General features: G+C 34.9%; 1 protein-coding gene across 1 annotated transcript; it reads right to left on the bottom strand.

Annotated features, from left to right (window-relative positions):
- Positions 1–10,761: 10,761 nt before the first annotated feature.
- On the bottom strand, positions 10,762–11,553 carry LOC149206910 (uncharacterized). Its single transcript, XM_089397835.1, has one exon. The coding sequence runs from the start codon at positions 11,551–11,553 to the stop codon at positions 10,762–10,764; it is 792 nt and encodes a 263-aa protein (XP_089253961.1).
- Between the last annotated feature and the right edge of the window lie 14,545 nt (positions 11,554–26,098).

The raw sequence follows: 26,098 nt of genomic DNA, 5'->3' as shown, positions 1-26,098 counted from the left end.
CCAATATAATGAACTAAATTATTTATCATGCTTGTCTTAAGTTTGAACTTATGAAGAATTGAAAAAATTCCAAAATAAGTAAATTTTTAAGATATCTTTTGCAGGCATGGACAAAGGCTTATGCAAAGATACCTATTTCAGCTACAATTTTAATAGATGACATGAACATCATGGCCAATATGATCATTATGAGATCTTATACATTCTTTTTATTCATTATCCAAATCTGAAAGATTTTCTCTCCTATGCAACAAATATGTGCTAAAAAGAGAATGAGACCCCTTCATTTATTAACAACCTAGCATTTAACATAGCCTAATAGACATCTGAGGTTAGAGTTAGGGTTTTCACATGTGATTCCAATCAATGTTAGGTATTTTGATCCTCTAGAACCATTTTGAAAGTCCACACATGAATAGCTTAGCATTGTTGGTAATGGAAGCTAATGTGACATTCACTAGATACCGTGGTGATTAAGATATGTCAACTTGTTAAACATATAGATTCTCCATAAGAGCTCTAATTCATGTGATCTTGATATCATTAGAAATCCCTTAAAGTGTAGAATGATGTCAAGATATTTTAGACAATACTCATAATATTTTGACTCCAAAAATGATCCCTTAGGGCCACAAATCGGCTCTAGAACAATCTATACCCCAAATATCCAAAACTAGATTTTCCAATAAAATGGAACTTGCAAGCCAATGACTTCAATTTTTCTAGCCACAAAGTATCAAAGTAAATGTAAAATTATAAAAATGATCCATTCTTGATCATATATCCCCATTTAGAGAGGATTTTAGTTCCCAAGGGGTGAGGAGATTTTTCCTTTGTCTTCTCCTTATGGGCACCATTTGGGCTTAGTCACCGATTGTTTTTGAATATATATTTTTTTGATTTTATGAAGTACAGGTTTCAACTCCACATTGAAGGTCAATGAAATTACACATCGCCATCGTACGGGGCTGTAGAATGAGTCTCTAGGATCAATGATAGAATTTATTATGATTCGAAAAGGCTTGAAACTATTTTTATGGTTATGTCATGTAAACATTTAGGGATATTTTTTCCCATAGTTCATGGTATTTTTTTGTAATGTATCCTATTAAAGGAATAAAATTCCAATCAATTTTCTTTTTTTTCTCAAAGATAAAGATTTGGTTGGGGCTTTTGAGTATTATTTATCCCTGCCCAAACCCTGCCCAAAATGAATTATGTACCTGTGTAAGAGAAAAGATGGGGTTGAATAGAGTGAAATGGATGCTACTTTCAATGTGAATTGGCTTCCTAAGTTTGTTAATAAAGAGACCTTTTTTGAAGCAAAGGTAACAATATTGTATTAATGGATAGACCTAAATAATTATTATAAAATTTGAAATAAAAACCATATGACTATCATGCATTTATTTGTAAAGAGAATTGAAAGTAGATTTGAAATAAAAACCATAAAACTGTCGTGAATTTAGTTGTAAAGAGAATTGAAAGTAGTTCCATTAGAAATGACAGAGTATCATTATAATTGGAGCTCTGTGGATTAAATCCATGTGAATAAGAAAGAAGAAACAAATCATTATATTATATTATGCAATTATATCATAAAACCAAACCATTCAATTATCTTGAAGCCATTCAATTTTGTAGCAATGTAGCAAAGAATTAATTTTCTTGTTTGAAAGGATGTAGAAAGAGATAAAAAATTGAATTTAAATGTTGACCAAACATACATCGATTCATAAATTGAACTTTAATGAAATATGAACTCTGAAAATAAATATGGGGTATCTACTTTTAGTCATAATAATCATGAACGTAAACTGATGTTTTCCAAATCAAAATTTCCAGTCAGAAAAATCAATCAATATATAAAATATGTTGAAGATAATGGCATTGCCATTTTTATCAAAATAGATGTTTAAAACGAGTTGTGATGGATGGAACAATTGCAAAACATTCGTGAAGATGATGGTTTTCCTACTATTATTACTTACAGGTTAATGCTATATTTGGATGATATGTTTACTTTTAGTCATAGTTAGATGTTATAAGCATGATTAAGTTATTTGCATTCACAATTTTAATCCAATTGATAAATAGTGGGAAGCCGGTTGATAGTTTTAAAACTTGAATATGGAAACATGGAAGCTGGAGTGATAATTGTTGTACACAGCAGAAGTTGTTGTTATTTAGAATGTTGTCAAAAAATGGTATATATATTCAATATAAACTTATTTTGAAATGCAGATGGAAAATTCAAAATAAACATATCCCAAAATGTGGATGGATCGTGGCGCGGTTCATTTGGTCTTTTCCCACACAGTGTATAACCATCTTCCAAACTACAACCAAACAACTATTAGGGCAAGACATATGCTTCGCTACCCGTCTCATCCGGGAGAGGGAGCTCATCAGGTGTTGCACTGTAGCAGAGGCGTAACAGAAGATGCTGAAAAAACTCTTCCATGACTTATGGGCTTTCCATGAGGCCAAACTGACCTTTTTCTAGAAATTCGACTTTCATCTAGGAATATATTCTAGATCATATATTTGGTTCTCGAAGGTAGAAATTTCATCACAATCTTCCTTTTATTTGCACGAAGTGAGTCCAAGCGATTCTGTAGACAATGACGAGGTGCAGACTTTCAATCCTCAGTGGCAATTCCGGGATAAATATCGATCCAGATAAGAGACCTCTTTGACCTGAATATCACCATAGAAGGGATTTGAAATGCAATAATTGTGCATCGAAAGATCAACCAAATTGAACTTCTGAGGATTTATAACTGCCAAACCCTACTAAGAAATTCATTCAAGCTAATGCCTTCATGAATAAGCATAAGCACCAAAAACTTTCGGACAAAATGAATTCCTTCCTCTGCAACATCATTGACAAAACAGAACTGTACAGTGAATCATTATGCAAAAGAGCGGGCTAGCCTTTTTGAATGTATTTGAAATAAGCGCGAGAGATACAGCTGGGCGATTTATAATATTTGAAATTTTGAAGTGACCTTGGGTATTGTTTTGATGCACACAATGTGTACACTCTATGGTGATAGGGTGCATTTTTATGTTAGTGTCCCATGACCGAAATCCTGTGGGCACAAATCCAACTGTGTTAAGGGTTAATGTGGTCCATATTGGGTGGAATTTCCAAGTGATTTTTATGACTTAGATACCTTTGGGTCACAAGTTCTGACATATATCAAAATATCAAAACACAATCTTTTACTCCTACTATAAACAACTTTCACCTTAATCATATGAAGGATATTTTTAAGGAAAAGTAACATATCACTATTAGAAAAACTCAAAATTTCGGCATTTCATCTTTTCACACCACATTCAAATTCATTATAAAATTTTTATTATCATTAGAATTTATTTTAGGTTAGCACTTGTGGGATGAGTTATTTTAAGATGAATATTTTTTATGGTAAATTAGTTGTACAACTTGAGGAAAAACATGCACCATATTGATATTACAAGACAACATATTCCACATTATAATGCATATATAAAAATGTCCGTTTAAGAACAATGAAACTTACATTAAAGTCTTGCCATATGATACCAACACAAAATAAAGGTTTTAGAATAATAGTGGTAAAAAATCATGTAAAATTATCATTATCTCACATAACATAAATGAAGAATACATCAATACACTTCTTTATTTTCTAAGATGCCATGTACATATGTTCATATTTATAGTTACATTGAAGTTAAGGTGCATTCACTTTAGTGGTGATATAATAAATAATGATTTAGAGAAATATGGCATCTAAATAGTTACATTGATTTAACAATCATATGACTCACAACAAGACAATGCAATAATTTTAGTTGATATAATGCAAAATTATTTAGAACAAATCACTAAATTTAGCAATGACATAACACAAAACAATAGAGTGCATTTGATATGGCTAATGATACAATTTAAAATGAATTATAGAAATCATGAAGCTTCACATATTTTAATAATAACATAATATAATATAATATAAGGTGTATTATTTTTAGTGATGATACAATGAAGAATTCATTAATTCAGGAAATAATATCAATTGATTTGATGCATTGGTTTTGGTTTTAATTGTAAATAGTCGAAATTATTAGATGAAACTACTCACACATTAATATAACACAAAACCGCATATATATATATATATATATATATATATATATATATATATATATATATATATATATATATATATATATATATATATATATATATATATATACCATAATGTTATAAAAAAGAAAATCTGAAATATATGTTTTAAAATCCACAACTTGATTTTTCTAATATTTCACAGGTTAAAATGATTTATAATATTAAATTATTAAAATTCTAATATATATATATATATATATATATATAAATGTATGAAAATTAAAATAAAAAATAAAATGTAAATATAATTGTGACTGGGAAACTAAAAAATGCAATTGCTATAGAAAAACAACAATATATTAGCTCCACTACAATATGAACTTTGAAAAGGTTGGAAAACTAGGAATGATCCATTAAGAATCAATTTATTCAAGGTATCCCAACTCTTTTCAATGATTTGTTTACAAACATTTATAACCTTGTTTTCACTTGCAAACATCAATATTCATCCCCTTTCGCCATTTTTGAAATCGCCATCTTTGTAAATGGTGAAGTGGTTGTGGAAATGATCTTCATCTCTAAATAATTTGGAGTCGCTTGTCGACATATACGTATGCAGCATCAAATTGTCTTCTTCGTCTCCACCAGTGGCTTCAAACACCTCAGATTTGGTATTCACACTTCAAATTTGACACTAAACTTCACATAGCCTCTTCCTGGTGAAATATTACAAAGAAACAAGAGGGAAGAATAGTAAGAAAGGCACATATCTTGAAATATCTTCAGGCAAATATCAATACATGTCATTTATGCTAGCTGAAAGAGGGCTTAAAACAGGAAACAAACCATAGATTCATACGCTGCTTCATTTTTCTTGAGAGCATTTTCTGGTTATGGCTGTCCATAATGCCCTTTGTCGTTCTCTTTACATTTCTAGCTAACTGCTTCATGATTTCCTCAAAATAATCCTCTCTTAATTTCTGAATGAACCTTTTCAACTTATCTTTAAACCTTTCTTCGATATAAAACTGATAACTCCGATGAAATTCTGGTTTGGCTAAGTAACGTTGATTTTCCATGAACCTGTAACCAAAATAGTAGGCATTGTCTTCTCGGCATCAAGGAGACTCACGAAGTCCATGCTCGAACCACACCATAATCCTTCGATTTAAATAACTAGTTCAATAAACCATAAACATCAAGTCATCGTCAACTTGGACAATCTTTGACGTCTACTGTGTAGTGACCGGGAGTTTAGCGACAACCGAAACTCATCCGACCAAACGTTTTGACCAGGGATTTAATCTTTTCCACCATCCTTCCAAATTTCACAGTGTAGTTTGAAGTTTTCGGTCATCCTTTCAATGATTAAGACCCAAATGCCCAAAACTTCGCTTCCTGTCGATAAAAAGGCATGGGAACTTAAACCATGCTCTGATGCCAAGGTCTGCACCGGACCATTCATTCACAAAATCCTCGATGCCTTTTACCCTAGCATTCGAAATGCACAATGCTTTCTGTGGACTTTCTTGACAATCGTATTCTTTGTTTCCATGGCTACACACCTTCAAACCACCTTTACCATGGACTCATTTCAAAATTTTCTGTTTGAAATCTTTGGCGCGCGCGGATGTAGAATTTGAATTTTTGGGGACGGAGGAAAAATTTATTGCGGAGCTGAATTCAGAATTTCATGAATATGTATAAAAGAGCAGTGGATCTCAAACAAAACGATGCTAGAGCACTTGGATCCATCTACACTATATTAACCATAAAAATACCAATATCTATGCTACCAGTCCAGTTATCTGAACTCTTCTTGATTCCACCGACGGCATGCCTGCGTATCACACACTGATTGCAGAGAAGAAATCACTTAGGCATCCACATGGGATTCCCTGAAAGATGTAATGAACGACGCTTGGTCCAGTTGGTTTTCTCCAGGCCCCTCAAGTGGCCCAGCTATCCGCGTTCTACAGGATCGAATGGACATTGATCGACTGGTTAAATGGGTACCCCACGCCTACGTCCTAGCAGTTCTTGAACACACAGGTCGGTACCTCGTCTACAAAAAATCTGCGCAGAACAAACACACATCATACCAAAGGCTCTGTTTAAAATTACGTAATACACTTGCCTGGTCTCCGGTTTAAACCAGAAATAATGGTGTAGGCGCGCTCTAATTTCAAATTCAAATTTGAAATAGTAGGATTATGCCGGGTTAGGTATCACTGTAGTCCCAATAGGCAAGTGGCGCGGCTGGTTGAAAATTCAAAATTTAAATTTCATATGGTCCGTCATCAATACGATGTGAGGGGAGAGCTGCGGGTGGCTGCGGGCAGGGTCGCCGGGGGTTTCGATGGGCAGCCAGAGAGGGATGCCGGAGACAGATAAAGTTTACCTGATGATGTATGGTCCATGATGCTGCATTGGCTGTCAGAGGGGTACCTCCATAGCATTAACTTTGCTATGGAGGTGGAAATAGGAATTGCCTTGTACGAGACCCTTCAAAAGATTTAAATAAAACTTTAAATAAAAGCTTTGCCCTTTTAAAAGCTTTAGATAAAAAAACTCGATTTTACCCTTGTCCATGAAAAACGAGGCATTTTAATTTTTTTTTTGGAAAAAACACTTTGATCCCTTAGTGCTTTGTAGTCCCGATTGAATTTCATGCTCAGCGTTTGACCGTTTTCTGCCTCGTGCTCTCTGCTAAATGTCGTGCCACCACTTTTTTTATAATATCACAACTACACTCTTATAAAAGTGCTTTTATTTTGTTAAAAATTTTGCCGCGTGTTCGTGTTCTGGGTGTGGCAACTCTCGACATAGGTTGACTGCGCAGTCTTTCACACTGCTTACTTACCAGATTGCGACAATACCCAAAATTTAACAATTTCGTAAGTTTTTTTAATCTTTTGTCGCACTTCCTTTTCTTCAAAAGTGCGAAGGTTAGTTGTTGTAATTTCTCTCGTCCTCGACTGCCTCGTGACCCTTGTTATTTCTGAATGAACCACAAAAATGAAATGTTGCTTTCTTTCGAGTCCTATACAATCTGGTGTTTTGATACCATGTCAAGAAATGAATGCACGTGGAGTAGAATGCTTTTCTCAATATTCATAATCAGTTAAATACACGTGGAGTAGAATGTTTTTCTCAATATTCATAATCAGTTAAATAGATTACATAGGAGACATCAACATTAAATAAATAACTAGAACTCAAAAGAGCTAGAATAAAATTTTAACTGACTATGACACTTAGATGAATATTTATGACACCTAGTAGGTGGTTCGAATTAGATTCTCCAACACAATGTTCATAGGGGTGTGACATACTATCAAGGGCAGGTCCATCACGGTAACACACATATGCATTTCTGCCTAGAGCAAACTACCACCTACTTTCAAGACCTTATGCAAGCGCAATCAAGGAAGAGCTAACGAGTGCTAAGCAAGAAAGAACCTCTCATAGGCTCCATCTCTCAATCACAGAGGTTCTTATGAAGAAAGAAATTTGGGTACCAAACATGGGGCACAATAGCAAATGATTTAATCAATATATGCACACAATTGATCTATATTTGCACATGAAGTTTCTCTTAGGCAGAATCCTATTAGAGAGACATGAGCATCAAGTTGATATCTTCCATTCCATTGATCATATGAATCATCACATAAATGACTTAGACCAACGGATGAAATGATTTGAACATATTGACATCCCTCCCTCAGTAAAATGCACTATTGGAGACAAAAATATTGCATTCAGATTATCGTGACAAAATTTTATCTTTCTATGTAGTTTATGTTATGATTCTGCTATTCTTTCCTTCTTCCCTTACTATTTTGTTTTTTACAATTGGTTATCCAAGATACTCAATGTTTGTTTAACTTCAGTCGTCTCCCCAACAAGAGACTCTCCAAGAATTTCTCAGTATTATCTTCTGACCTACAACTTTAGTGCACACGCGCGCACACACACACACACATAAACAAAAATAAAAAAAATATTCCTCAATAAGTATGAGTGAGAATATCCTCGTTTACATCTTTGCTTCAAGTGTTAGATTCTCCATAATTGACAAAAAGTGTTGCACACAAGTTGGGCTGTATCATTTATTCTAGGTTACCCTCCACGAAATCAAACAACATCAAGCCTACTTAATAACTAAATAATGAATAAGAGATTCCATAGAGTCTATAATTCAATGTATATTAGAAAATTTATGCTAGAATGATTAGGATATCATCACCGAGTAAGTAGATAAAACACGCCTATATATTAATGACAAGAACCTTTAGCTCTTACTTACATTCATTCTCTCCGATATGTACGGAAATCATTTGTATGTTAACTACATTAGTTTTAGCATGAAGTTCTTACTACTACATAAATGGGGTTTAAAGACAATTTTGAGTGAATTGTCTTAAATTGAGATTGAGATAAAAAAAATTGTAATTGTTTTAAATATTGTCTTTAAGTAAGTGCCTTAAATTATTATCTCAAAAAATTGTCTCTATAAAGGCAATATAGAACACAAATATTATTGTCTCTTAAGAAACAATAGCTACAGTTAAAAACATATTGTCTCTACAGTGACAATATATCTTTAATACTAGTTATTGCGTCTCTGGAAACAATAAAAATTTCTCTTTAGAAACAAAACATAGAAAGTGAATCTTTTTTTGTTCAATGAATAATTCATGTTAAGGCACGATGAATAATTCATGTTCTTCCATTCACCTAGCACTCTTTAAAGAAATGTGATGTCTCGATCAAAAAAATAAAAATAAACAAACAAAAATATATCGTCATATTAGTAAAGAAAAATTATGCTACATATTTCTAAATGACGAATTTCAAACAAATGGAAAAAAATGTATTTGGCGAATATAATATTAGAAAATAAAACATTTCATATTGTCTATTTTTCCTTATCCTTATCATCTTTTTCCTTTTTAATGCTCCCCTTGCACATTATGATCCATCGAAATCTACCCATACCCAAATAAAGTGTTACACTATAACAATGTTAAAAGGATACCAAACAATCCATAAATAGAATAATTAACTACACATTGTTATATTAGTAAGATGAATAATATTAAAAGAATAAATCCAATAGACATGGCCTCTAAAAATGTGGAGCCTCTAAAATAAAAGTCTTATTTTCCTTATATGTGACCATTAAAAATGTTATTTAATACTTTGCTTCTATGGATGAAAGAGAATATGGAATAAAGGGAAAATTACATGTAACAAAACTAGAACAAATAATTATCAAATATACATTTTATAATTCAAATTATAATTCACATTTTTTCTTTAATTAGAATCGCTAAAACCAACAAGTTCAAACACATTAGATGTGTAGTAATAAATACCAAAATTTATATTTTATTTTACATATTCTCTTAAAGAGGTTGCTATGAACTTTAAATGGACTTTTATATACATTCAAAATGTATATAAAGGTCCATTTAAAATTGAAGCTTCTAACATAAATATATACAAATAGATGAGATAGCTCAATATGTGTATCTTAATAAAGGTTTTTGTTTTCTTACCTTTCTATTTTCAAAGTAAGACTATATTTTAATCATAAAATGTCACTAGGCCTTTCACCAAGCCATAAGCCTTGAGTCATTGGGTTTAATAAAGTAGACTTAAAAAAATAAATATAGATTCTAAAAAAGCACTCTAATATCTAATATTAAATAGTGTATTTAAAAATATATTAATAATTAAAAAAACATATTTTAATAAATATAATGTGGTTTATAAATAAAACATTTCAATATCCATGTGAAATAAAATCTTAAAAAAACCAATACATAAAATATTTAAATAACTTTTTTATTATATATTGGTTACTTATATTATTTAGTTAAATTTATTGAAATTATGAAGTTCCACTATATAATCTATATCTGATTATATAACAAAAACACACATATATATATATATATCGATTTAGCACATCAAATTTGTGGATGTGTAAAAATCGAAAATTATATGAGAGCCAAACAAAATACTTGCCACAGCATGGATATCAATGCACGAATATGATATACAGGGACATACTTGCCACGAGCATGTATATATATGCACCGACACGATATATATCTAAATCAAAGGTTAAAATAAAACATTTTTCTCTAAATTATAATGATAACGAAGATACAAAATAATAGCCAATCCGTATATACAATAACATTGTTGAATAGGAAAGAAATTTCATCTATGGAAAATTGTAATTAGGTTTTCAATCTCTAATTTTTAAAAATTATTTATAAAATATAATATTATATAACATTTTATAAATAAACTAAAAAACAAATTATTCTAAATTTTTGATTACAAATATAAAAATATATCGTGAATTTCGTCAATTTATTTCATTAACCTAATAAATTTATATTTTTATGTAGTATAATATGTATCTAGAAAATGAATTAAAAATAATAATAAACTATATTTTACAATGGAGCACCTAATTTACCATGGAAATCCTAGATCATATTGCCTACTACCATAATTTGAAAGAGGAATCGCACTGGGCACAGATCGACTAGAAGACAAAGGAAGCAGAGTGTGAGTGTTGGTAGCACCATACATATCTTTGAAAACATTTTCCCTCAGCCTTTTTGTAATTTGGATGAGTGCATCTCTAGCAACACTGGGGTCTCCAGTAACCTGAACGAGCTCCTCATTTTGGGAGGCATATTTTGGTCGCTCCTCTTTGCTCCACTGTGCTTCCGCATCTCACTGATGATGTTGCCACCTTTACCAAGAAGGCAACCAATGTGCTTTGACGGAACAAGAAGCCTTGTACAAATGCCACCACCATCATTGTCATTGTCACTACAAGTCTTTCCTTGCAATTGAAGAACGGCCTCAAGGGTAGGTGAAACACCATCATTAGCCAACTCTGTTGAAGAAACTACGATTACACGTTCATCTGATTCTGATTGTGGGTCTTCAACCTTAATACTTGCCCCTGTGTCTTTCCTCATGCTTTTGATACTATTGCCGCCCTTACCAATCACACCTCCAATTTTATCATTTGGGCATACTATTCGAATACAAAACTCCTCCCCACTTTTCTCAACAGCAGAATTCCCATAATTTGGAGCAATGGGATGACCAGGGTTATAAGTAAGAGGCCATATTGAACTTCGAGCTTCACTTCCATATCCTCCCAGTGCAGGTAAATGGCCCGAGGCATAAATAGCATTTACTCTTGGAGCACCTGAACTGTGATGAGCAAACAGTGAATCTCGTTGTGGAACATAATTTGGCGGAGTAAATAATGCGGGCACAGCAGAAGGAAGGAGTGAGGTTGGGTTCGTGTCCTTGAATCCTATCTGTTTCTTGAGTCTCCTACACCCTCCCGTTGATACTACTGATTTGCCCCTTTTATATGACATGACATGGGTTAGGGCTTATTAAGGCCGACAACTTGTTCACACGGTACCCTCGGGTTAAGACCGACGTGTGTGGGTTAAGTTTTCACTTCAATAATAGTATTATGTTTTCATATTCTTATATCAATATTAATATAAATGAAAGAAGAGGAACGATAAAACATTCTCCATATGACCGTTATTATTATTTTAAAATTTTGTATATAATTTTTCCAATTAAGTAAAGAATTTAAATTTAAATTTTTTTATTTTTTTATAATATGGTTATGGTGTGTTCACTAGTTTTAGAATTTTATTTTAATAGTTAATAATAATTATGTTGTAAAGTGTTTTTTTAGAACAACTCCCTATGTTGTTACTTTGTACTATTGTTTATGGTCAAATTTATTGTTAAACGATTGCACAATGATTTCTCATCGGATTTTAAAAAACAGTTAAGAAACATTAAAACATTACCAAAAAAACATAAAACAATGATTAATTAAGAAATAATAAAAAAACAGTTATTACATTGTAATATGAAGGCAGAGCCCCTCCTCTGTCCGAATAACCATGTTCGCAGCACAAGGCGCAACTAGAATGACTCCTCATTCACCAACGAGTGCCCTTGCAGGTGTTGAATGGCTCCTCTTTCACCAACGATTGTTCCCGCATCTGAACAAGTCGATTATAATGAAGAAGCCAAGTTGTGGATGGATAAATTGGGGTGCGTTCAATATTTGGGCTTCGGCACGGGGCTTATCCTAGGTTTATCAAAATTTGATTTAAACCAGTGCTTTTGTTTTTTTCTTTCATGTATTTGGTGATGGGTTCTTGTTTCTATTTTCTGTGACAATTGGCCATTATGTTGTTTGACAATTCATGATTTCAGGCCAACCTGTTTCTTCATGCAAATTTCTTGGTCTTTGTTGTGTGAGGTAAGCTTTATTTTCCCAGTGATACCTTGTTGTGGACATGCTCTGCTCTAATGATTTTATGCAAAAAAAGGTATACAAAGTATGTATATCGAATTGTAGGTAATATTACATGTATGATTTCTAACTCTTGTCTATGATGGCAAAGAAATAAAGTTTTCCACTTGTTCTAGGGTGTGATGCCTCTCTTTAAATATTGATTCTGGTATACATTGTTTGAATTGCTAATTTAGATTTAACTCAATCCTCAAAAATATATTGAGCAAAACCCTAATTATGAGAATCTGGAACACTTGAATCCGTGGGCAGGTGTCAACAACTTGACAAGAGCTAACTAGTATATTGTTCCTTTGATTCATTGTAATTGCATTTTCTCTATTTTCTTATGAACCTGTGTCTAAAAATTATATTATGTTACAAAACAATAACTAAAACTACCCCTTTAAAATGTTGGTATGCTAGCTTATTTTGTCTCAAGAAATCTTGTCACTCTTATTCTTGAATAATGGCATTAATATGGGGATTGCATGTGATAAGCTAAATGCTTATGATTGAGTTCTAGAGAACATGAATTTTCATTATATGTCTAAAACTGTAAATTTTGGCAGCTTTTGTTAACTATAGAGCTCACTAATTATGTCATTCTCTTTATTTGTATAGAGAATACATATGTTAAAATGTTATAAAATTCCCTGCAATGGAATTTGTAGAAATTTTAAATAATAAACACATATTCAACAGAGATTATCCTGATCATGCACTATTGCAGAATACATGCACAATACATAAGCTCCTCTACGTTGATAATCAATTTAGCAGCATCAAAAATAATGAAACATCAATCGCATGCACACATTAACACAGTATGTAACCTGGGGAAAGCATACAGCTGAAAACCCCACACTATCTGTATATTAATGATTGAGAACATGTAAGAAACATAGTACAATGCTCCTCACAAGTGCTCAGTACTGTCTCCAGTTGTTACACACAATACAACTAAGATCTGATCTCCAACTCTCCCCCGCTGCTTTGCCTGCCTCCACTGCACAATCCTGCAAGAGAATGAATGAATCCAAACTCGTTCCAAGTTCTATTTACCTTGGAAAATCACTCACACTGGAAATCACGGGAGCAAAGGCTATATCACTGGGCATATGCAATTCTCATGGGCATACTCAATCCTTTGATTGTGCAAGATCTCATGCACACTATAGTCACAACTAATAGCAATCTCAACCTTTAACACCTGTCTCCACTGACTTGTACATCCACTGAGTTAACTGATGTATTCTTCAGTTGCATTATGAGATAATAATTAGTGAATTAATTAATAACTAATTCACACAACTCATCACTTAGTCTATTGGCCAGTTAGACTAAATACAACTAGTTCAACTAAGTCAAACTGAACACAACTCCATTAACTGCTCATCCAACTCCACAGAACTCAACCACTTGAGTTCTAACTGAAGTCCTGCATGCAATAGCTCAACTGACCAAAAAAGAAAGTGTATTTCCTTCTAACAGCTGCATGTGCCACATCTGTAGCTCAAACTGAAGTGCTCCAAGAGGATAAGATAAAGTTTATAGTCTAAATATTATTATGAGACAATAATATTTGACTTTTCTATTTTTGATTAGCAGTCTAAAAATAGACTCTGATCACTCCTTCTGTGATCCAAAAGTAGAAGTCCATATATTTTTCCCAACATGACCAATCATCCATAAACAACATCCTACAACTCATAGACCATGATCCATATGTCTAAAAATAGACATAGTCTAAAAATAGACTTTGCGCCATAATTTGCTTGTAGGCCCACTTAGTGAAGGCAACTCCTTTCCACTAAGCTCCATCATCTTGTTGCATTTTCAACACTCCCTCTCAACAAGATTATGGATTATCTGCAACCCCTATCCTGTAACTCTGGAATGTTCTGCATGCAACATGATTCTCCGCTCCACTTGCTCCAACAACACTTGGAACAAAAACACTCCCAACTGACCACTCTATTGGGCTAGGAACATACTCTGATGCTGAAGCTCTACTTGCTGCTGACAAGTGCTCCCTCTCTGACATCTGCGCTACTGCAACATATTCATGCATCTCGCACCATTGCACACCTCTCTGTGCCACCTAGCACTGTGCAAAACACTTGTGCCTCTCGCATTGCTACAGCGTGCATGCTATGCACTGTCATGGGTTTCCCTGCACTGTCGCTCTCTCTGCCACTCCATCAGTATCTGTCTCTACCCAATCAGTTAGTTCCTGCTACTACACATTCGAGCTCCCGTAGCAAGGTCTCATCCAAGAGGTTGGGTACCTCAAGAATCATGCCCCTCCTCCTTGGGACGATCAATCCACATCACCCCACCTCTTACCTGGAGGTATGCCTACATGTGATCCCTCAGCCCACCTGGCTCGAAGTTCCCCCCTACTGGAGGTCTCTGCATGAGTAGATGTCTCTACTCGATCTCCTCTCAGCTTCCCTTGTTGTGGCTGCTCCGCAACCTCGTGAAGCTGTAGCATCAATCGTGGCTCCTCCACAATTGTCTGAGACTTCTTCTGGCTCTGCATGTCGAGGGGTAATATACACTCCCTCTCTACCACTAAGTCTCCATCAGTTGCCTCGCTGCTCAAGGCTTTGCATGCATCTTGAACCAATCTGCTTCACCTATCTAGTGATGATGTGTCTAAGGAAAACCTTTCCCTTACTAAAGACTACATCATAGCCTCTGTCTTCTAGCAATGCGATCGACACCAAGTTTCTCTTCAGTCCTGGTACATACTTGACATCGGTCAAGGTAACGCGAGCTCCATGCTCCCTCTGAAAAATAACCGTGCCTACACTTGAGACACTATACTTCTCATCATAACCCATCCCTATGAGTATCTGGAGATCTTTCTCCACCAAAGTACTGAACAAAATTTTTTCACCGGTCATGTGGAAAGAAGTTCCACTGTCAAGAAACCAACCACTTTCCACATGGATGAAACCATGCATGCGAAGAGTGTGAAATCCAACTCAAATTGTGAAGCAAGTGCCTCACCTTCAAATCCTTCCCCAAATCCCTTCTTGGACTTCTTCTTTGGGCAATTAGTATCATAATGACCCAACTCATGATAATGAAAGCATCGCACCTTCGACTTGTCAACCTTCTTCCCATCATTCGAAGAACTGGATTTGGAAAGAGAAACCTTCCCCTTCCCCTTCTTCGCGTTACTCGCTAAGGCATAGTTCTCCTCATCATGCATAGATGAAGAACTGTCTCTGGTGCGCCGTCTAATCTCCTCTTGCATAAGATCCGACCAAAGTCCCTCCCATCCTGGCAATTTCTCCCTTCCATTCACCGAGTCCTGGTAGCTATTCCAACAATTAGGAAGGTCAAGGAGTGCTAGACTCACCATATCCTCATCCTCAATAGTTACCCCCACACTTCCCTACTCATCCCGACATTGGGTGAACTTCGTGAGATACTGGGGCATACTGTATCCATTCTCACACCTAATGTTTCTGAGTTTATCCTTGAGCGCCATTCCACCAACTCAAAACTCAACCGCTTCTGATCAAAAATTCGTGAGAACAAAGTATTTCTCATACAGAGATTGACTGTATGGGCATTCACCGGATATCTCACCTTCGAAAAGGAGGATGAATCTAGAGGCTACCTGGCCTGATCACAGACTCTGCCTGAAGTAATAAAATGTAAACACTTTCTAAGTAATAGATCTGATGATCAACACATCACTGGTATCATGTACAACTTCTTCTACAAATCAGCTGGCTTCGATACCATGTAGAAATTTTGAATAATAAACACATATTCAATAGAGATTATCTTGATCATGCACTATTGCGGAGTACATGCACAATACATAAGCTCCTCTATGTTGATCATCAATTTAGCAGCATAAAAAATGATGAAACATCAATTGCATGCACACATTAACGCAGTATGTAACCCGAGGAAAGAATACAGCTGAAAACCCCACACTATATGTATATTAATGATTAAGAACATGTAAAAAACATAGTACAATGCTCCTCACAAGTGCTCAGTACTATCTCCACCTGTTACACACAATACAGCTCAGATCTGATCTCCAAATCTCCCCCGCTGCTTTGCCTGCCTCCACTGCACAATCCTGCAAGAGAATGAATGAATCCAAACTCGTTCCAAGTTCTATTTACCTTGGAAAATCACTCACACTGGAAATCACGGGAGCACAGGCTATATCACTGGGCATATGCAATTCTCATGGGCATACTCAATCCTTTGATTGTGCAAGATCTCATGCACAACTATAGTCACAACTGATAGCAATCTCAACCTCTAACACCTGTCTCCACTGAACTGTACATGCACTGAGTTAACTGATGTATTCTTCAGTTGCATTATGAGTTAATAATTAGTGAATTAATTAATAACTAATTCACATAACTCATCACTTAGTATATTCGCCAGTTAGACTAAATACAACTAGTTCAACTAAGTCAAACTGAGCACAACTCCATTAACTGCTCATCCAACTCCACGGAACTTAACCACATGAGTTCTAACTGAAGTCCTGCCTGCAATAGCTCAACTGACCCACAAATAAAGCATATTTCCTTCTAACAGCTACATGTGCCACATCTGTAGCTCAAACTGAAGTTCTCCAAGAGGATAAGATAAATTTTATAGTCTAAATATTGTTATGAGACAATAATATTTGACTTTTCTATTTTTGACTAGCAGTCTAAAAATAGACTCTGATCACTCCTGCTGTGATCCAAAAATAGAAGTCCATCTATTTTTCCCAACATGACCAATCATCCATAAATAGCATCCTGCAACTCATAGACCATGATACATATGTCTAAAAATAGTCATAGTCTAAAAATAGACTTTGCGCCATAATTTGTTTGCAGGCCCACTTAGTGAAGGTGACTCCTTTCCACTAAGCTCCATCATCTTGTTGCATTTTCAACAGAATTGATGGAAACCATCCAAGAATAAGATACCTTTAAAAATCCCTGCAATGAAATTTCATTGCTTCCCATTATTTTGTATGTATTTTCTCCTTTCTCACATTTCCTATGTTCCTTGAGGATTGTTAATGTTAACTAGTATCTCAAACATCAAATGCTTGGCTATCAGAAATTTATAATTAATTATTTATCCATTTTATTTTTGATCTCTTGTTCTGTTTACTGGAGCCTCAAGTTTAGGTTTAGAATGATATTATTGAATCATTCTTCACTTATATATGTGAAGCCATCTAGCAAAGCCCTCTTTCAGATCTTCTTGCACTTCTTTCAGTGCCAAAATTTTACTTGTATTTTTATGTTTAAAACTTTCCAAGATGGGACTTACTTGTGCTTTGTCTAGTTATGTTAACTATTTAAACTAGATAATAAGTAAGAAACTATTACGTTAATGTAATAAGGGTTGTGCCTTGCCATTTCGTACATCTAGGAAAAGTGCCCTCACTGTGGGTTATGTTTAGAGTAGAAAGCCATGGTGAACGAGTTTAAAGATTGAACCTCTTCATTCCTCAAAGCAGTTGGGGTGGTAACTAGAATGCTAAACCTCACCAATAAGTGAGTAGAGTCAGAATCAGTTCTTGAAGAAAACATACGTCATATCTTAGGTGATGGATGGTGTTATGTAATAATGAATTTGTTTCTGGTGAAAGGAAAACCAAAACCAATTTCATTAATGAAAATAACAACCTTATAGCTGAAAATAATAGCAAGAAATTCGTTCCAGGTGTATGTAGCACATGTGGAAGAGCAGAACAATAGACTGAAGTGAGAGGATTAGACTAGCTACCAATGATGAGATAATTCCATGCTGTGTTTCCTGAATAAATTCCCAAGATACCCCTCCAGAGAAGCCTTGATTTCTCATTTGAATTAGTGTCAGGTGCTACACCTGTGTCTAGAGTCCCATACAGAATGAGTACTTGAAAATTGATAGAGTTAAAATTGCAATTACAAGAGTTTCTTGATAAAGGATATATCAGACCAAGCGTGTCCTCGTGAGGAGCTTCGGTACTGTTCGTTAAGAAGAAATACAGTACACTTAGAATGTGTATTGACTATAGACAGTTGAATAAGCTAACCATAAAAAATAGATATCCTCTCCCTCGAACTGATGATATATTTGACCAAGTAAGAGGGGCACTCATTTTCTCAAAGATTGATTTGTGAAGTGGGTATCACCAGTTGCACATAGAGGACGAGGATATACATAAGACAACTTTTAGAATGAGGTATGGACATTAATAGTTCACGATATTACCATTTGGACTCACTAATGCCCCTACTACCTTCATGTGTCTCATGAATAGTGTATTGCACAAGTTTTTGGATCAATTTGTGTTTGTTTTTATTGATGACATTTTAATATACTCAAAGAATGAGGAGGAACACCAAGAGAATTTGAAATTGGTATTATATAGAGAGCATCATCTTTATGCAAAGGGAAGTAGGTGTGAGTTTTTAAAACCCAGATCCAATTTTTGGGACATATCATCTCCAAAGAAGGATTGGTGGTGGATCTTGAAAAAATTAAATCCATTATGAACTGGCCGATATCGAAAGATGTATTAGCAATTCGTTCCTTTATGGGAATTTTTGGGTACTATCGTAGGTTTATATAGGGGTTCTCCAAATTGGTTTTCCCCACTACCTATCTACAGAAGAAGGGGGTTAATTTTGAATAGAGAGAAAAGTGTCAAAAAAGTTTTGATCAATTGAAGGATATGTTCAAAATAACCCCTATTCTAAAGATAGCAGACCCAAATAAGCAGTTTACTGTATGTACAGATGCATGTTTGGAATGATTGAGAGGATTGCTTAGAAAAGGTAATGGAATCATAGCCTATGAGTCAAGAAATCTGAAAAGACTTGAACAAAATTATGTTGTTTATGACCTAGAGTTAGCTACAATAATCCATGCCTTAAAAATGTGGAGGAATTATCTATTGGAAAACAATTTTGTGCTGGTAACTTATCATATGAGTTTGAAGTATTTCATTAGCCAACTATATTTAAATGTTAGGCAAGAAATATGGTTAGCTTTCCTAAATGACTTTGACACAGAAATTAAACACATTAATGGAAAGGAAAACAAAATCGTCGATGCATTAAGTAGATATCCTCTTTCATTTATGGGTAATGCAGAAAGCAATGTAAAAATAGATTTGGAGGAATAGATACAAGTAATGGGAAGTAGGACCCAGTGTATCAAGAAATGAAACTGAAGGTACAACAAGGAAAAGTGATGGGATATGTTGTAAATCCAAAGAGATTAATTACCTACCAAAATAGGTTGTATATTATAGAGGTGACAACATTACAGAAAATGATACTAGATGAGTTCCATAAGAGACAGTATGTCGGTCATCGAGGGTATCAAAAGATGATCACCACAATAAGAAATATTTTTTTTGGCCCGGAATGAAGAAGGAGGTGGCAGAGTACTTATCCAAATGACTAAAATGCCAATAGATGAAGGTTTAATATCAACATCTGGCAGGATTGTTGAATCCACTACCCATGCCTGAGTGAAAGTAAGAGGTGATATCCATGGATTTTATAATTGTTTTTCCTCGGACGAGACAACAACATGACTCTATCATGGTGGTATTAGACATAACGACTAAGGAAGCACATTTTATCCCAATACAATATACCTTTGGTACTACCCAGATTACTAATGTATTCATGTGGGGTATTTTGAGACTGCATGGAATCCCAAAAATAATAATATCGGACAAAGATCCAAAGTTTACCTCCAATTTCTAGAAGGAATTGTTGGGGAGTTTAGGTACTAAGTTGAAATTCAGTACTGCATATCACCCACAAACGGGTGGGAAAACTGAATGAACAAACCAAATTCTGGAGGATATGCTTCAAATGGATGTAATGAATAGACCCACCATGTGGGAATATTTTCTACATCTAGTCTAGTTTGCCTATAATAATAGCTATCAAGCTACCATCAAGATGAACCCTTTTGAATACTTGTATGGAAGAAGATGTCATACTCAATTCAGTTGGAGTCAACCTGAGGATATATTGAATCTCGAACTAGAAATTCTATAGGAAATGGAACAAACAGTGTGGAAAATTCAACAGAATATTAAAATTTCCCAAGGCCGTCAAAAATGTTATGCAGACTGGAAGATGGCCCATAACAAATTCTAGGTGGGGGATCATGTGTGTTTGATAGTTAAGCCTTGAAAAGGTACTCTTAAAACTAGAGAGTGTGCAAAACTAGCACCTTGGTTTTGTGGACCATTCGAAATTATGTGTCGCGTGGGTCCAGTAGCATACCAGTTGGCTCTGCCTAGTCACTTTAAAGTTCATAACGTATTTCATGTGACATTACTGAAAAAATATGTTCATGGTCCTTCTCATATAGTTAACTGGAATGTGTTATAGGTGGATCCCAAAGGATACTTTCTACTAGAACCTCTGTGTATTTTGGAGCAGAAAGAGACTTTGCTCTGTAATCTGGTCGTGGGTCAGGTTAAAGTGTAGTGGATGAACTTTCCTCTTGAAGAAGCCACTTGGGAACTAGAAGACAATATGAAACCAAATTATCGTGATTGGACTACCGTAGAGATGTCCAAGAAATACACACCGAGGATGGTGTACTTTATTTTTTTTTTTTTTTGGGGGGGGGGAGATGTAATATCCCTCTTTTTTGTTCTTTGTAAAGTCATAGTGGCTAAGACAACATAATTAGTAGTAAAAAATATTGGTAATAATGGCAAGTTGTCTAATTTTTTTTTGAAAAAATAGCTATGATAATGTAATTAATTATGTTTAAATAATAAATTATTATGTTGAAAGGAATTAGCTGGAAAGAAGAAAAATGATTGAGATCACTATCCTAATCCATAGTTTTGGATCAATGGATTGGATTTAGGAAAGGAGGAAAAATACTGAACCTTCCCAAATCACTCCAAAGAAAAATCCCCTTTGGAGTAGAACCATGTGGTTTTCTAGATAAGTAGAGAAAGGAATATGGAAAAATTACCCAGTTTAGGGGAAGTAACACTAGAAGGGGTGAAAAAGCGTCATAGTATAAAAAGAACGACTTTAAGGTATGAAAAAGAATCCTTTTCTCAGAAAAAACTAAAAAAATCCTAGGTTATGGGGATTAAAAGATTCCAAAAAAAACAGGATGTCGTTTTAGAAATTATACTAGTCAAAGAGAAATATAAATAAATTTGATTCCAAACCAGCAAAGGTTGTTGGTTCTAGGAGATGTATTAATCTCAGCACGGGGGGAACCAAGAGATAAGGTTCACGATTGGGTGGAAAATTGTTCAGTCCATTTAGTTCGATTGCGGAAAATTAGATTCCGGTAACAGTGTGTACAATATTTTGTGCATATTTACATATTTCAATTACAATAGCTTATCTGAAGTCTTATATAAATGGGTGGTACTAAGTTATGTAAAATCATTTCCAATATTTATTCCTATTAAGCTTAGTATGTAGAAACAATTTAGGTGCAACCTTTTTACAATATTTATTCCTATTAAGCTTAACATGGTGAAACAAGTTAGGTGCAATCATTTTACAATTTATATTCATATTAAGTTTATCATTCAGAAATAAGTTACGTATATTCATTTTTGAATATTTATTGACCTTATGCTTATCATGCAGAAGTAGCTAAGAATGTTGACCTTAGTTCGGTGGTGATATCAATATAGTATGCTACTAAATAATTCTAAGGGGAACCCAGAAAGAGTGTTAAACATTATAGAAAGGGATTATTTGTGACTGAGTTGTTGTGTACATGAATCAATGAAGGGTATTCAGTAAGTTGTGGGGTTTGGGTTGCAGGTTACCTGAACCAAACCCCGAGACATCCTCTTGCAAGGCTGTGAGTGGACTAATTGGTATCCAAGATAGAAATAGTGAAGGAAGATGATGGGGTATTAATAGTACCACTGCAAATATAGGACATACTTTGCCAAGAAGGGAAGTCCAAATCCATGATTTGCCTAATTAGAAAGAGAATCTATTAGGAGAAACAAATTTCCACTCAGGGTAGCAGAGGATTCTATGACAATATAATCTAGAATCTGCTACTCGACTCACCTCTGTGGCTGCTAAGTGAAGATAGATGGGAAAAGAGGAAACTAAATGACTCCTTCCAGAATCAAAATCGTTGCCACTTTAATAACAGGTCATTATTGTATCGTGTGCTATAAGGCAGCATAGTGGATTTAATTACCACATTACCTATAAACGACTCTTACCATTAGGATGGAAAAGGCCAGATAGATCTTGTCTTACATATATAAAGACAAAGAATAAACCCAAAAGAGAATAAATGAACAACAATCACGCAGTACATTAAATTCAATGAATGTTGGGTGAAAGAGTTCCTTCTGTGTTATAGAGTACTTACAACAAAATCATTTACAAGGTAAATTCATAGAGAAGTCACAGTCAAACCAATTAAGAAGTGAATTATGGAATAGCTATAGTAAAACAATGAGGAGAAAATTTAGCTCTACGGATGGCTCACAGTAATAATAAATTTTAGCTAACCAACTAAACATCAAATAAAAAAACCCATGTACCAGATTGAAATCATCAGACAATTAATCGTTCTGGAGCCATTACAAGTCCAAAAATAAAAATAAATTGCAATAAACAATCAACCATTGGAAACGTTATCAGGAAACCCTCTCTCGCATTTTTATGCTTGCAAAGGGAGCGATATCTAGGTCTGAGTTGGAACTAAGCCGAGGCCACCTCCAGAAGACTCAGGAAGATAAAGCGTAGTTCTTTCAAGTATCAGACATAGTAGCAATCACAAAAGAAATAGCTGAATATAATGGAATAGAGCTAATTCTTTTAACTAATGACAACATTCACAACCTGAACCCTTTTCGTAGCAAGGAGCATTATATATTAACACAGATATAGTGAAAGTAACAATACCAACTACAATTTATAGTGTGAAATTACAAGTGTCTATATAGTTATACATTACCAAAATATCAAAATTACAATGGTAATATGAAAACCTCAATAACCAAGTGTGATGAGGAATGTTAAGGCTAGAGACAGATCTCGAGGAGATGTTCGAAGTCATTACATTATACCAAGATTCTTAAGTGAATCCGATAATTTTTGACAGACATAAAAAGAACTAGTAGGAGTAAAAGGACCCTAATGGAAAATTGCCCAATGATTGAATTAACACCACAACTACAACCAAGAGAGCTTTGAACAACACCCATTTCTAAAAGAATATCGACCAAGCCAGAGGAGCATTCTTCTTATAAGGTATAAACCATATAAGACCCTTTAGGAATATGTGGGAATATGGAACCTACTTGGTATGTGGTACACAACTCGAGGTTAGCCAGGCGTATTTGTGGAAAAACATTCCAAAGTCACTAACTAGGATTGAAGGTACATGGCTGCAACAAAAATCATTAAGAGACAAGTGAGCATAGACATAAGAGAAGAAGGAATGTTAATCTTCTTCTATAAAAATAAAAACAAAAAAACATAGTAGCCTAAAATTATACCTTCAAAGGGTGAAGAACACTGCTTTCTGAAGCGAGAACCTGTAATGCATGCTAAGTAGTGTGAGCATTAGAATAGTGAGTGATCACATAGAAAAATAGACCGAGTGGTTGGTTACATATTATCTTACCTAAAGCCATCGAAAGTTGAAGGGGGCGCACCATCCATGAAGCACCGTCAAGCCTCTCCATACTTTACACTCAAAACCATGCAACAAATGGGAAAAGCAATCAAATTCACAAGATAAACACCAGCGATGGAAAAATAATGAAGTCCATAGTAAACCCAAATAAGGCGCATACCTTAAATTCCAGTGTCAGTCAAACCATGAGGGTTCCACAGGTGCAAGAAATAGAGTCACTAGAGGGAAGTGAAGGAACCCCAGTGTAACAAGGTATTCACCATGGGAAACTTTCAAGAACCATTCATTGACCCCTTCCAATCACATTCGTCACTGACGAGACAGTCTTCATCCTCAGAGAGGAACCTTAGGCGCAGAACAAGAGAGCAAGGGAAATAGAGTGAAAATGCAGAGCCAATCCAAATGTGATAGGAGTGAAGGAAGGCTTAAGGTCTTAGCCAATTAGGGTTTGAGGGTTTCATTATGAGCCGTCCATCCATCCATTGATCGGCACCCTTGAATTTTTATCACAAATAAAGTTATACAACCGAGGAAACCCTGGTACGCAGAGGAGGATGAGGCCACATGGCCCAAGGGATGTGTCGCACTTCTACACGACTGGGGTATCGCTGGGCATGAGAAGATAGGCTCGCATTGAGGGCATGTACAATAGGTTGTGGGGAAGTGCACTAAGTAAATGACGAGTGTAACCATGAATGTACGATGGGAGACGTTATTACCAAGTATCACCAAGTGGGACACTATATTAAAGTTTGGTTAGGGGATAGAATCACCCCCTAGGTATTCAAAGGTTTATAGCTATGAATGTGTTTATAAACTGAATATATGTTATGAAACCATCTCAAGAAAAGATAAAAAAGATAGATCAATGCATTAGAATTCAGCCTCTTCAAGGGGGCAACCTTTTTTACATTACATAAATGAACAATTCTTCGATGATTCAAATGACAAAACCTCCTTTCTATATATAGGAGTCTAACCAGTCACAATATAACCCAGCCAACCTATCAATAACAATATAAAGCCACAAAAGTAACAATAGACGGATTCTATGGGGCACAGTAATAACAATATGGGGATAATAGGGGCACAACAATATTAATAAGGGATGCAACTACAATAGTAATGGGGTAATCACTAATATTATAGGGACCCAACATGCCCCTCTCCTTCAAAATGTGTTGTCCTCAACTCTTGAGTAGTTCTGGATGCTTCTGTATAAAATTCTCATCCTCCCATGTGGAATCTTGAGCGGATAAGTTCTTCCACTAGATAAGATACTTCGAAATTGATCGATTTTGTAACTATAGAGTTCTTGTTTCTGTGACTGCTTCTGGTTCCAATATAATTTTTCTTTCCTCATCAAGTTCTGGAAATATTTTTTGAACTGGAAGCTTGTCGCCTATAACCTTATTTAAACATGAAACATGGAAAACTGTGTGCAATCGAGAAGCTGCAGGAAGCTCCAATTTGTATGCCATAGTACCAATCTTTTGCAACACCTTGTATGGACCATAATACTTTGGTGATAATTTATTATCCTTCTTAGCTTGATTGAGGGAAATTTTCTTATATTTTTGTAGCCGTAGGAATACCCAATCACCTACATCAAAACTTCTTTTCCCGTAATGTTGATCTGTGTGTTGTTTCATTCTATTACCTGCCAACACGGGGTTATCCTTTAAGAGTTGAAGGATTTGTTGTTGATGTTCGATGTGATGTTCCATTGCTTGAACCTTGGAATTTTCTCTTAAATATGATGTGATGGATGGTGGCTGATATCCATAAAGTTTCATAAATGGGGTCATTTTTGTTGTTGTATGGAAGGCAGTGTTATACCACCATTCAGCCAGAGGCAACCATTTGACTCATTGTGTCTATTTATAAGATACAAAGCAACGAAGATATCCTTCCAAACATTTGTTTACTAT

The sequence above is a fragment of the Pinus tabuliformis genome, chromosome 1_2 (assembly GCF_031772625.1).
Source record: "Pinus tabuliformis cultivar Carrire ecotype Pingquan chromosome 1_2, CPIR1, whole genome shotgun sequence".
NCBI classification, from domain to species: Eukaryota; Viridiplantae; Streptophyta; class Pinopsida; order Pinales; family Pinaceae; genus Pinus; species Pinus tabuliformis.
Note: the sequence above shows the minus strand (reverse complement) of the source record. Positions and strands in the feature narration are given on the sequence as shown.